This window comes from Rattus norvegicus, chromosome 9, assembly GCF_036323735.1.
Source record: "Rattus norvegicus strain BN/NHsdMcwi chromosome 9, GRCr8, whole genome shotgun sequence".
Classification (NCBI taxonomy): domain Eukaryota; kingdom Metazoa; phylum Chordata; class Mammalia; order Rodentia; family Muridae; genus Rattus; species Rattus norvegicus.
This window is the reverse complement of record NC_086027.1, coordinates 95,333,196-95,346,712: the sequence shown is the minus strand read 5'-3', so window position 1 is coordinate 95,346,712 and position 13,517 is coordinate 95,333,196. Positions and strand designations below refer to the sequence as shown.

Sequence of the window (13,517 nt, the reverse complement as noted above, 5' to 3'; positions counted from 1 at the left end):
GTAAAGAAAAAGTCTGCTCCTGAAAGCAGCTAGAGATGCCAGTCCTTACCTCCCACATAGGTTTGATTCCTTCTTTAAAGAGATGAAAGTCACTGTGGCCTGTCAGGTCCCCGGGACGGACCATGTGGCTGTAAAACTTCCAGAACTGTTCCACCTGTAGAAAGAAGAGCCAAGAGTACAAGGACTTTATCTCTTCTTTGAACGCACACACAGTTGTATTACTGAGAACAGAAACATGGGAGACATCCTGCCTTGGGTACCCTCTTTGGGGACACATTTTCATTTGGAGCAGGGTAGAAAGAAGACCATCATATAGGTTTTTTATTTGGTTTGAGACAAGGTCTCTTGTAGCTCAGGCTGGTCTTCAACTGACCTACCTCCTGCCTCCACCTCCCAAGTGCTAGGATTGTAAGCATGTACTACCATGCCTGGCTTGTACAGTTTAATCAAAGAAAAACAAGACAAAATAAGAACAAAAACACCTAATACTTTCAATCCAAGGATAAACCCAGCTGGAGAGCTGGCTCAGGATCAAGTGCTCTGGCTTACCTTCCAGAGGACCCAGGTTCATTTCTTAGCACTGGCATGGCAGCTCATAACCATGTGTGGTTAGCAAACAGTTCTAGGGAATCCAATACCCTCTTCAGATTTGCACACTGTACACACGTGGTGCAGATATACACTAATACAGATAGAATATTTACAATCTAAAAAAAAAGTTGGTGAAAACTGCTGGGGTCCGTCAGCAGCTTTGAGGTGGAAAAGGAGGCCACACTGACAAGCCTGGCCTCTCACGGAATAGTAACAGCACCAGCTCTCTGCACAACTGAAAACCTTTCTTTCATACTGAGGTATGTCAGGAGACAAGGCCTCACCTGCATATACTCACAGAGTCAAATCTAATTTTTTTCTTTTGTTTAGACAGTGTATGAGCTAGGGTTATGGTTTCTTTCCTCCTCTCAGCTGGAAAGATTATGTCTCTTCTGTATATACCTTAAACAGGAAAACTAGGTTTATAGTTTTCTTTCAAGTATGTTTATACACTTATATTCCAGTATTCAGGATCTAGGGAACATGGATCACCCAGATGGGGTTACATAGTGATACCCTACCTACATCGAAAACAAAAACAAAAACAACAACAACAACAACAACAACAACAAAAAACCAACCAACTGAACAACCCACCCAGAGGCTGGAAATCCAGACCGTTCAGTGGTTGAAAGGGCTTGCTGCTCTTTCAGTTCCCAGCACGCACAATAGGTGGCTCACAACTGCCTGCAACTACAACATCAGGGCATCTAATATCCTCTTCTGGCCTCTGCAGACATTCAGCAGGTATGCACACACTACATATACCACATGTGCACACACAAATTAAAAACATTAATAACAGCAACAACAACACCAACAACCCCAAACTCACTCACACTCATCCTGGTCTCTGTGATCTACAGAAGATACCTGTAGGCCCTGGCAGGAAGGAGGCACTTTAGGAAAAGAAGACATGAGGCAGGAATAACTACCAGTAACTGTCAATACCGTGTCAATACTCAGCAGGACTGTGCAGTAGGAAACAGGTGTTGTCAAATATTGAGGCCTATTAAATCTAGATAGCAAGAGAAACTGACTCCTATCAGGTAAAAAAAAGTTGTTCTCTCCAGCTGCCTTACAGAACACAACATGTTCTTATATAGTTCAAAACCAGAAACTAATGCTATCTATGGGATTTTAATTCAACACCTCATCTCTGAAACTGCTGGGCCTACCTGTACATGTAGTAATTTGGAATATTAAGTGGCTGTAACATATACAGTGAGCAGTAATCTAAACTTTTGCCTATATTTTAGGCAAAATATACAAATCTGTACTCAAGCCAAAATAGAGATAAAAGAAACAGCTCAGTGGCTAAAAGCACATACTTTTCAATTTTCAGCACCCACATCAAGCAACTTACAACTACCTGCAACCCCAGCTCCAGGGGGATATGACACCTCTGAACTCTGGGCATTTATACTTGTGTGTGTGCGTGTGTGCATGGGACACACACACAGAGACAGAGACAGAGACAGAGACAGAGAGAGAGAGAGAGAGAGAGAGAGAGAGAAAAACAACCATTAAACTTTGAAAGATGTCTTATTATTTTAATGTTCGGTCCCCAGCTCCGAAAAAAAAGAACCAAAAAAAAAAAAAAAAAAAAAAAAGGATTTATTTTATTTTTATTTATGTGTGTGTATCCTTGTCCATGCACATGCCCACAAGGCCAGAAGATATCAGATTCCTGGGAGCTTCCATTATAGGGAGTGGTGAGCTACCTGACATGGTGCTGGGAACTGAACTCAACTGGTCCTCTGCAAGAGCAGTATCCTAGTGCCAGGAATGTGGTTTAAGGCTCCAGAAAGCTGAGGCAAAAGAATCACAAGTTCCGAGCCAGTATGAGGTCTAGCAATCCCCTGTCTCACAACAAACACTATCACAGTCTGTGCTGGTCCTTGCTTTGTGTTGGGTGGATCCCAGAGGCCCTTTCTTGAATACGAGAACAGGTCCTCTCTGGGCCTCTACTCCAAGTCAGGAACAGTATTTTTGGCTTACAGTGAACTTTGAACAGACATCTGTTGGGGCTGAGGAAATGACTCAATGGTTAAGAGCATTCATTGTGCTTCCAGACTGGAGTTTGACTCCCAGCACCCACAAGAGAAGGCACCTATAACTCCAGCTCTAGGGAACCCAATACCCTCTTCTGGTCTCTGAGGGTGCCCATAAGCATGCGTGCATATACACAAACATGTAGAAAAAGTAAAAAATAAGCCTTTAGGCCAGATATAGTGGGAGAAGCAGGGAAAACCATGGTAAGTTCAAGGCCAGCCTAGTTAGTTTACACAGTGATTTCTAGGCCAGCAAAATGAGACTGTCTCTAAAAAGGGAAGGAAAGGGAAGGTGGAGGGAAAGGAGGGAAAAGAAGAAAAGAAACTTAAAAAAAAAAAAAAAAAAGATACAACACTGGAACTACTGCTTTGGATTTGAAAAAGGTTTCATGTTATCATTGTTCTCTGGGAGGGATTTAGCATCTGACTGTTATGGAACTTGCTCTGTATACCTCTAAGCCTTCCACTCAGACATCCAACTGCTTCCACCACAGGCCATTTCTTTTTTTTTTTTTTTTTTTTTTTTTTTTGGTTCTTTTTTTCGGAGCTGGGGACCGAACCCAGGGCCTTGCGCTTCCTAGGTAAGCGCTCTACCACTGAGCTAAATCCCCAGCCCCACAGGCCATTTCTTAATGCCATGAATTATGACAGCAGACTCCAGGCTCTATCACCTGTCCAGGGAATACTGAGGGTGCTGATCGCAAACCTCTTCATGTCACAAGAGAAAAACTGTAATTTAACAAAACCCTGAAACATCTTTCCCAGTTCTTTCTCTGGTCCTTATGTTTAACCAGTTGTTCCTAACACAGAGGTTGCAACTGGACTTGGAATTAGTCTAATATTCTCACATAGCAGACAGTCAAAACCGGTGGTTTCTGTGTTAGCTCACATCTGTAGTCCCAGCACTTAAGACAGGATTATGGCAAGATGCAGATGAGCCTGGGGTTATACAGCAAGACCCATTCTTAGAAAACTGATTCTGCAAACAGAGACTAAACATATCACATATAGAGTTGCAGGAAAATCTTTGTTCAATAAAACAACACTGGTATTAGTTGCCGTCAGGGTCTCTAAATTTACAAACTTACAAGCAGTAAAGAGACAAGGAGGGGGTAAGGATGGGCTGGGGTGAGGAGCCTAAACAAATCTGTATTGATGGCATCCACGAAAACAATTTTATCAGAATCTAATTTCATGATAGATAATATATAAAATGAAACCGTCTCTCTTATGACACTCTGTATATAAGATTAAATAAATATCTGCTAAAATAAAAAACCTCAAACCAAAACCCTTTTTAATTTTTATATTATGCCTTTCTGATCAAAGCTACCATTCCCACACTTAAATTGCCTAAATGTTACATATGGATGTCTAACATTTAACTTAAGAGCTGAACAAACACGATCTTGGGAACGCAACTCAGCCACATAAAGAAACTAGAATGTGTAACCGGTTACTAGGAAAGTAGATAAACAGCGACAGAAACGCAGGTAGGAGCGCCATACCAAAGAATATTTCAGCAAACTAAGTACTCACAGAGGCAAAGGTGCCAATCTGCTTGATGTTCTGCTCATAGCTCTGTGAACTGGTGGGACGGCCAGGGGTTCTCCTAGAGTACCAAAAGGTGTAGTTGTACTGCAGGGGATGTTCTGCTGGTCCAGGGACAACAGCCTGGGAAGTACAGAAAGTCATTAGCTCAAAGCAAACTTTTAGTTCATTGGTTACAATGCTGAAAGGCCATTTTATTGTGCTATTTATATTATATTCATATTTATATACTCTGTGTGTGTGTGTGTGTACATGCACATGTGCATGCATGTATGTGGGTGCTTGCAGAGGCCAGAAGAGGCTTGTGAGGTATCTGGCATGGGTCCTCTGTAAGAGTAGCACCTTGTTTTTGTAAATTATGATTATTACTCTCATGCATGTGTATGGCAGACAGAATGTGGGAGCATGTACGCTATGGTGTGTGTGTAGAGGTCAAAGAGAGTGTTCAGGACTGGTTCTTCCCTTCTCACTGTGGGATCGAGGATTGAACTCAATCACCAGGCTTGTGCCATTGATTCCTAATAAACATTTTACAGTGCCAATGCCAATCCTAACAGATGTGGTGGCACAGTCTTTAATTCCAGCACTGGGAGGCAGAGGTAAGCAACTGTCAGTTTAAGGCCATTTTCGTTTCCAGACTGAGTTCCAGGCTAGTCAGAGCAACACGGACAGTGGTTTGTTTTGTTTTGTCTTTTAAGTGTAGTTCCTTACTACCTCTACAACTGAAAATATTACCATAATTTCAATTATTTCCAATGTGTTGAAGCTGAATGTTTAATGTTGCTCACATAGTACATTCTTTACGGGTTAGTTGATTCTAAGTTGCTGTAACACGACTTTCTGCTTTTCTCATAACACCATGGGCATTCATCATCTCAACATATGCCCACTCCAAGTACCACCTCCTCAATGTCCATTACTAAAGACGGGCAGGTTGCTTAACCTTCTTGTGCCTCAGCAACCGTCTACAAGACGGAGGAAAGGACAGTAAGCACCTAGAAGGGTCACTGTGAAGAACAAATGACTAGAGGCACCAAGAGCTTGGTCACTGACTGTCACAATGGAAGTGCTCAATGAACATAAGCTCCTTCTCTCTCTCTTTTTTAGACAGGGTTTCTCTGTGTACTCCTAGCTTGTCTGGAACTCACTCTGTAGACCAGACTGGTCTCAAACTCAAGAGATTGGCCTGCCTCCCGGGTGCTGGGATTAAAGGTACACACTGCCACTGCCTGCTATCTTTGTGACTTCTTACCACCTTGTAAGAAAAGGCCTGCTTAGCAGGCATTCAGATTATCAGATAAATAGTGCTATAATACTGAGAAACTTGATCTACTACTTCTCTTTCATTTCCTAAATTCTCTGTATCCCAAGCCACTCTCAATGCGTACTACTGTTGACTGAAAAGTCTAAAACAGGAATGTGCAGGATTTGAATTACTGAGTAGCCTTTAAAGAAAGCTCCAGGTGAGAGCCCTCACTCGCCCATCTCATATGAGGAGACTATAGCAGGACAGCACCCCAAGACTTCACATTAAGAGGAAGTTATAATTTCCAAAATAAACTATAGTCATTCTACCATCTTTTTTTTACACACACACACACACACACACACACACACACACACACACACACACACACACACACACACACAGAGGTTATCGTGTCAAGCCAGGAGAGGAGGAGAGGAAGAGAGAAAGAGAGAGAGAGAGAGAGAGAGAGAGTGAGAGTGAGAGTGGAAGAGCGGAAGGAAGAGTGAGAGTGAGGAAGAAGAGCCATTCTACCATCTTTTAAAACTTGTAATGAGGGATGCATACTAAAGATTTCACTGTGACATTCCTATATACACATCCACCAGGCTTTGGTCATACCCAGTGCCCCGTGTCCTCTTTTATACCCTCTCCCCCACTCTCCATACCTTTCCTCCCTTTTGTCAGTGCTAGGGATTGAACCCAAGGCCTTATACCGACCTCGGAGTAGTACCCTAGTCCCCGATCTTTATGTCTCCATGAGTATACGTGCTTGAGAGTGTGTGCGTTAAGAGCACATGGTGGGAGAAGTCTCTCCAGTCCCCTCAACCTTGTTTTAAGAACAGTCAGATTCCAAAAGAGTGAATCTGCTCTAAAGAGATAATGAGATAATCAAGGCACACGACACCTGTATTACAACCCCAAACATACCTTCCTCTTGCCACCACTCTGGCTCTTATCTCGGTCTGTTTTTTCCTTCTCACCATCTTTCTGTGTGCTGTTTTCTTCATTCTGATCATGGTCTCCACTGTCATCATCTTTTAAGCTACAAGGGAAAGCAAAATAATGTCATTCCATCACTAAACTATTGTTACCTAACAAAACTATAAGGTCAGAGAACTACTAAGTATCCCGAAGTCACTCAAACCCCAGGCCTATGAGATGTGTCTGTGAGAAGGGCAAAGGGAAAGCAAACCAGGAATATTAAATAAAAACTATTAAATTAGCTACCCCATGGGCTCCAGTGAACAGTCTTTCAGTTTCCCAACAGCAGCATAACAAAGCAGTTAAAGAGCTGGATTTTGTTGTAATAAACAAACTGGTAATTAGAATTTCTGGACAAATTCCTCTGACATCTCCAAGTTTAAAACCTGCCCATATACTGTCACGTCCACTCCTTCCACCTCTCTCCCAGCTGCCCTCGTTCCACACCTTAGGTCAGTATCCTTCTCCAGTCATCTAGTTCATCATTGGTCTATAAGTGGGTGTGATGTCAGTCTCTCCTCTCCACCCATCCTCTTCACTTTCTAAATGTGAATCTGCTAATGAACCTGCGTCCTTAAGATGCTCAACCATCAACTTCCTAATTACCTATCCTCTAGAGTAGCATTCAACACAACGTGCTTTTCCTAAGACTTTAGAAGTTCAGTCCTGTCCAGAGCCTACTCCTCTCCCTTCTCATACACATCAGCCCTTCTCACTGGCAAACACCTTGCTTGCTTCCAGTCCAAGGTGCCACTCCTCCCTGTCTGTTTCTTCTTTGAGACAGAGGGTTTCTTTAGCACAGTATCATACCTCATCTCATTATTACTGGCACCCAAAACACAGATGACACAGAACAAAGACTGAATGAAAAGGAAAACCAAAGGAGGAGTGGATGTGTTGTCTTATAAGCAGAGTCAACTGTGAAACCACCTAAGCCCCACCAGATGCAGACAAAAACAAGCAGGTTAGTGCACAAAAATAAGAGTGCATTTGCTCAGTCTGCTAAGGTGGCTCATTGGGCAAAGGCACTTGTGGTCAAGCTGGGGGACTGAGTTCAATCCCTGGAACCTACACACTGGAAGGAGAACCTACTCCTGCTAAGCTGTTTTCTGACCTCTCTACTCCATACACATACTTTAAAAAAAAATGGAGGAGACAGAATGGCATTCACTCCAGAATTAGCCCATTCGCCCATAGGTTTTCTCCAGAATCATCTTTTGGGTTCTATAATGGTATATACAAAAAAATGGAATCAGGCATTTTCAAGACAGGTCCCAGCACACCTCAGTTGTAACTGATATCATCCTACACAGACTCAGAAATATGGTGCATACCAGTTTGTGTTTTGGAAAGTGGTGGTGCTTGGTGTTTGTTGTCTGCTCATCTTTAATGGCTAACGTATAAAATGCACCTGTAAATAACAGGATGAATAAGCTAGTCCTGTGTGGGGTACCTGCTCTGCCCAACAGGCAGCCATACTGCAGGAGATACTCATGTGGCCATTCCCTGTGATAGATCTCCACATCCCCACCTGGTCAAGACCCCACTAGATAAGGCATAGGAGCAAAGGGCAGTCCAGTCTGCCTAACAACCTATGCCTCATAACCTTTCTTCAGAATACTGACTCCTCTCTCTATATTGATTTCATCCAAGAGAACAAAGACGAAGGATTCAGAAGCTGGACCAGCTTTAGGGTCTTTGAAAGAATCAAGACTCGGAGCAAAAGGGACAGGCAGTCCAGAGAGAGAGAAAGGAGTTGGAACTGATGAGCATGTGAGGTTAAACAGGGACCTGAAGCATCACCCTCACCCTTTCTAGAGTGGCTCAAGGAGGCATTCCACGATCCCAACCCAGAGCCCACTTTCTCCCACATGGGCAAGCAGAGCAAGTGGAGAGAGGTGTGCAGACACTGCCATCTGTCTGCTTCTCAGAGACATTCATTACCTGTGCTTATTAAACTTCCTTCCCCTTGGTTAAACTTGTTTTGCTTAGTTTCCTTTTCAAATCAAGCCTGCCTTGGACATAATGCCCATGAATTAAAACTTACCAACATTTACCAAGCAGCTCACTGGCTACCAGAGTACCTGTCCTCAAAGAACTAAGGAGAGATAAGGTATATAAAGCCTTGACTTGGTGCAAAGGGCCATTCTGTTTGCATGTCCCCCAAACATCTCCTGCCTGTTCTCTATGACCCCCTTCCACTCCTATTGTGTCCACTTAAGTGCAGGTCCCCATCTCTGCCCCACTCCTACCATGTTCAGCATGGAGTCATGCCTCCACTCCTGGTTTACTGCTCTTCAAGATTCACGTTCTCTTGGAAACAGTCCCTACTCTCTCCCAGTATAGGTCAAACCAAACCCTCTCCTCTGCTCTGTATAATACAAGCATCTCAAGGCCCATTTCCATCCTCTGATCTAGAACCGAGAATACCTCATAGATTTTTCTACTGTTTTTGGCCCCAAACAACTCTCTTTTGTAACACATCCTCTAGGGATACAAGACCCTTTGTTTTCTCCTAAGCCCTACTATAGCCTCTGAGGTCATTTTATTAGATTTTGGTTGAAGAAGGACAGTCACCTAGGACCTCTCATTTTTGCCAGCCACAAGAAAAGTGTTATATTCCTTTCCTTTCTAGTGGTTTTCTTTTGGTTGCTACTAGGAAACAAAAAGAAAACAAAACCAGTTAAGGCAGAGAAGAAACAATGCTATTATTCTGAAACCATCTTAGACGCCTTTCTAAGCCAGCAAGTAGGAACCTCAATGGACTTCATTTTGTATCTTTATGCACTGGTCTTTATTTTAGTTTTGAGGATGCTGGTAATAAAACCCAGCATTTCCTTTATGAAAGGCAAGGACTCTACCAATGAACATCCCCCCGCCTCACCCTCTCATCTTATGAAAATGGGTCTCTCTAAATAGTCCTGGCTGTCCTAGAACTCACTATGTATACCAAGCTGGAACTGAACTCACAGAGATCCATCTACCTGTCTCTGCCTCCTGAGATTTTAAGGGTATGTCCACCATATCTACCCTGCTTTAACCTGCTCTTTGCACATACACCCAAGCCAAAGGTTTACAACCTGCTTTTCAGAAGCTGTTCTTCCCAGCTTAAAGCTGGATTTGAGCCAAAGTAGAGTACACACTAAAACAGTAGCACTCCACAGACTAAACTACTTAAACTACTCAATTCCTGTTCAGACTAAGTGACACTTGGGTTAGCTCTCTAAGCTTCTGCCTAGGTACTTCTCAATACTCCCTGGACTAGCAAATTCAGTGCAGGGAGGGACTTTATCTAATTTTTCCACTGGTATCTCTAGCACCAGGCACGAATATAAAACAAACATGTTTAATGGATGGATCTCCCAATATCAAATTAGGTGGTTTAGAAACACTTAAAAATAGGCCAAAAGCTAATGACAGGAAGGGACCATATAAAATAGGGACCAAATCAAGCCTGGCCTCCCAAAACCCAGGATCTGAAAACCAAGTTTATCATAGCTGGGGCTGTACTTCTTGAGAGGGCATCTTAGGGTTCCACATGTTAATAACATGAAAGGCAGTGTGACCTAGCCACTTGGTGAGTCTAATGACCACCCTTTAAAGCTAGTAGCAGTTTTGGTTACACTCACAGAGGCAGAGCCCACATATTAAAGGAGGTTAGAGGTCCTCTTTAATCTGTGTCCATCAGATCATACTACTGCGCTCACTGGAGACTGCACGCTGAGAATGATTCTGGGAAGTTCTGGGGAGAAGTGAGAAAGAGTACAGACTCCAACTACGGAGTAACACTCTATAAACTGCAGGGTTTTCACAAGAAAATCTGAAATGACAAACCAAAACCAGGGACAAGGGTACCATCTTTAATCGCTAATTTCAAATAAAGGCAAGCTTTTATTTTTGTCCTTTTCTGCAAAGTTAGAAGGCAGGCGTTAAAAAAACCCCACTCCGGGCTGGAGAGATGGCTCAGTGGTTAAGAGCACCGACTGCTCTTCCTGAGGTCCTGAGTTCAAATCCCAGCAACCACATGGTGGCTCACAACCATCTGTAATGAGATCTGATGCCCTCTTCTGGTGTGTCTGAAGGCAGCTACAGTGTACTCACATACAATAAAATAAAATCTAAAAAAAAAAAAAAAAAAAAAAAAAAAACCACTCCTTACACCAGCTCACAGTTATATAAATAATTAAAACCACCCTGCAAAGTGCTGATAAAGACACTTGAACAAAGTTGAATGAGACTGAGCTGGCCTTTCAGGCTATCTTGCACTAGTTACTTAACCTTGAAAAGCTTCATTTTCCTTAACTGTAAGAAAACATGCCAAGATCTCTTCTGCAGAGTTACTATGAAGAAGACAGTGAGAAATATAATACATATAATATGGCAGCAGAAGTGGGGACAACTGGAAGAAAGGAAACCAACTAGAGGAGGGGAACATGGGGGAGTTCAGCGGGGCAGGGAAGAACAACAGAGTAATGACTCATGAGTATGAAGGTGTTGTAATGGACCCTGTTACTCTCTATGCTAACCTAAAAAAGTTAGGGGAAAAAAAATTCCATGGTGATGCCTCTTGGTGGCTGTGGTGGTTAGAATAAGGTTTATATATTTGAATGCTTAGACACCATAGAGCAGAAATGTTTGAAAGAATTACAAAGATTAGGTGTGTGGCTTTGTTTTGTTTTGTTTTGTTTTTTTAAAATAAAAAAAAAAAAGAAAAACCAAAAAATCTTGTCATAAAAGTTGCCTTGGTCATGGCATCTCATCACAGTGACAGAGACACTGACCAATATAACTAGTGACCTAAAAACCATCTTCTTAGGATGCAGTTTGACTTGTTCCAATAGGAGAAGAGGTTGGGAGGGCTGCAGATAGGAAGTTAGGCATTGCAGGGCTTGTGACAGGAGGCCAAGGGATCACTATCCTGCCAGGCTAAGCAAAGAACTCAGGCTTTCTCAAGAAGCAGAGCTCACTCAGCCACCATGAAAACCTAAAGAAGCAACCACATGGTGGCTCACAACCATCCGTGCCCCGTTCTGACAGCTACAGTGTACTTACATATAATAAATAAACCTTAAAAAAAAAAAAACCCTAAAGTTGACTGCTGGAATCCCAATCCCAGTACTTCCTGAGCCTGCACATCAGAACTCACTGCATTGAAAAACTGCAGCTTCACCACCTTCACAGCTCATTCTCAGCATTTTACACACTACTTCTAAGTATTACAGAGCGTGATCTGGTCCTTCCAGTTCTAACCACTAGGGAGGTTAGAGCAATAGCTCAGACTGGAGAACTTTTGTACTGTCAAACAGCTAGTGGGCCTCGAACTAAAACCGTAGGTTTTTGAATGAGAAGACAGATTAGATCCCTATAAATTATAGAGGAAGGAGCACTATAATCTACCGAAAGATACAATTCTTGAGAAATACTAACTCAAGTGCTGCTAGATGAAAACGAAGATTGTTTCTAAACGCTAAAAGATCTAATCGTTAAGAGGGGGATGCCCTCCCCCCACACATATTTCTTCTCTGTACTTCCCAACTGTTCCGTGCTGGAAGTGGAGATGAGAGTGGGTACTTGAAAGAATGCAGGAGTGGGCAGCCACTAAGAGTTGGAAGACGGGGACGGGGTGTGGGGGGGTGCAGGGTGGAGGGACGGAGGAAGCAGGAAGAATCTCAGATGAAAAGCATTCCGTACTCGAGAGGCCACAGTACTCATCGCGGCTGCCCCATTACCTCATCGCAGCTGCCCAACTCTAGGACACGGGCTCTGTTACCGTCCCCGCTTGCAGAAGACAAAACCGAGGTTCGGAAGGGAGAGGTGACCTTCCCAGGACGCAGAGCGAGTGCGGGAGGGAAGCCGCTTTCAGAGAGAAGGCAGCAAGGCTGCGGAAACACCCGAAGCGCTGAGGTCCCGCCCCTCCACGCCGCCGGCAGCCCGCACCCACCAGGGCGGGGCGTCCGAAAATCTCCTTCCGGGCGGCGCGGCCTCCCCTCCCCCGGCCCGTGCCGCGCCGGGGTCCAGCGGCTCAGAGGGTCCCGGCGACCTCGGCCGCGCTCTCCCGGCCCCGTCGGGTCCGCGGGCGCAGGAAGGCTCGGGCCGCGGCGGCCCGGGAGCGAGCGGCTCGGCTGAGTGCGCGCCCGGCCCCGGCGGGAGCGGTCCCGGGGGACGGTTGGGGGAAGGGGCCCCGGGGGCGGCCACGCGCCACTCACGCGTCGAACTTGTTGTTCATCCTCTCGCCGCCGCTGTCGCCACTGCCTCACGGAATGACTTCCGCTCTGCCGGGTCCCATCGCTAAGGGCCCGGCTACTTCCGGTTGGCGGGGCGCTCTGCGGAACGTCAGTGCTCAGGCTTTGGGCGGGGCCTCTTTCCCTGAGGGGTGGCCCAAGATGACTGCCCTAGTTGCAACCAAGGCAGTCGTGGGGTGGCCACTTGCACTGAGCATAGTCTACGCAGCCAGCCATCTGCTTTAACCTCCCCATGGATTATTCCAGGGGCAATGTGAGGCACAGTAACCTTTAGTAAATGGTACCAACTGTTCATCTCTGAGAGTTGATCCTTTGCTCTTGGTGTTTGGAGAGGATGAAAAAATACTCCAAACAAATTTGTAATTCTGGCTCTTGGGAAATGGAGACAGGAAGATTCAGACCAGCCCGACCAACATAGTGAGTTCTAGGCCTGCCTGGAACTATATATCAGGTGATGTGGGGGAAAAGTCGAACCAGGGTGACAAACTTACTGAGTACTGAGATGGTCTCACTCATCATTGCCTCAACTGAAGTCATTGTCCCCACACTCCTAAGGGCTGTCCAAAATACATCAGATACACAAGAATAAATTCCCTGGTTGATGATGCAACTCACATTTTCCTGACCCATCTGCTGAATATGTTCCATTATTAGATATTTATTTTTAATCTCCAGGGGGGAGGGGTAGAAATTGATGTTCCTGCCTGTATTTACAGGTGAGGAAAGTGTCCCAGGACTGGCCCATGGTTGCCCCTGGTCACTCAGCAAGGCCATGTTTTTTCTCCCCAGGACGACCTCAGGGGTCATCCTATTTCATGACATGTTGTTCTAAGGGAGTCTGGGAGACCT

At 44.5% G+C, this 13,517-nt stretch overlaps 1 protein-coding gene across 7 annotated transcripts in view; it reads right to left on the bottom strand.

Moving 5' to 3' along the window:
- Positions 1-13,274, bottom strand: part of Eif4e2 (eukaryotic translation initiation factor 4E family member 2) — a 28,928-nt gene extending 15,654 nt beyond the window's left edge. For 3 of the 7 annotated variants that reach the window (NM_001402206.1, NM_001402208.1, NM_001402204.1), the window contains exons 1-4: positions 12,156-12,327; positions 6,373-6,487; positions 4,185-4,319; positions 50-154 (exon numbers count right to left, since the gene is read on the bottom strand). In NM_001402206.1, coding sequence (NP_001389135.1) covers positions 50-154; positions 4,185-4,319; positions 6,373-6,487; positions 12,156-12,160 — 360 coding nt within the window. In that variant the 5' untranslated portion in view covers positions 12,161-12,327. Of the gene's footprint in view, positions 1-49; positions 155-4,184; positions 4,320-6,372; positions 6,488-12,155; positions 12,328-12,632 lie in introns of those variants that run through there. The other 4 variants (XM_063267448.1, XM_063267449.1, NM_001402205.1 and 1 more) reach the window with 2 other exon arrangements.
- Positions 13,275-13,517: the final 243 nt, after the last annotated feature.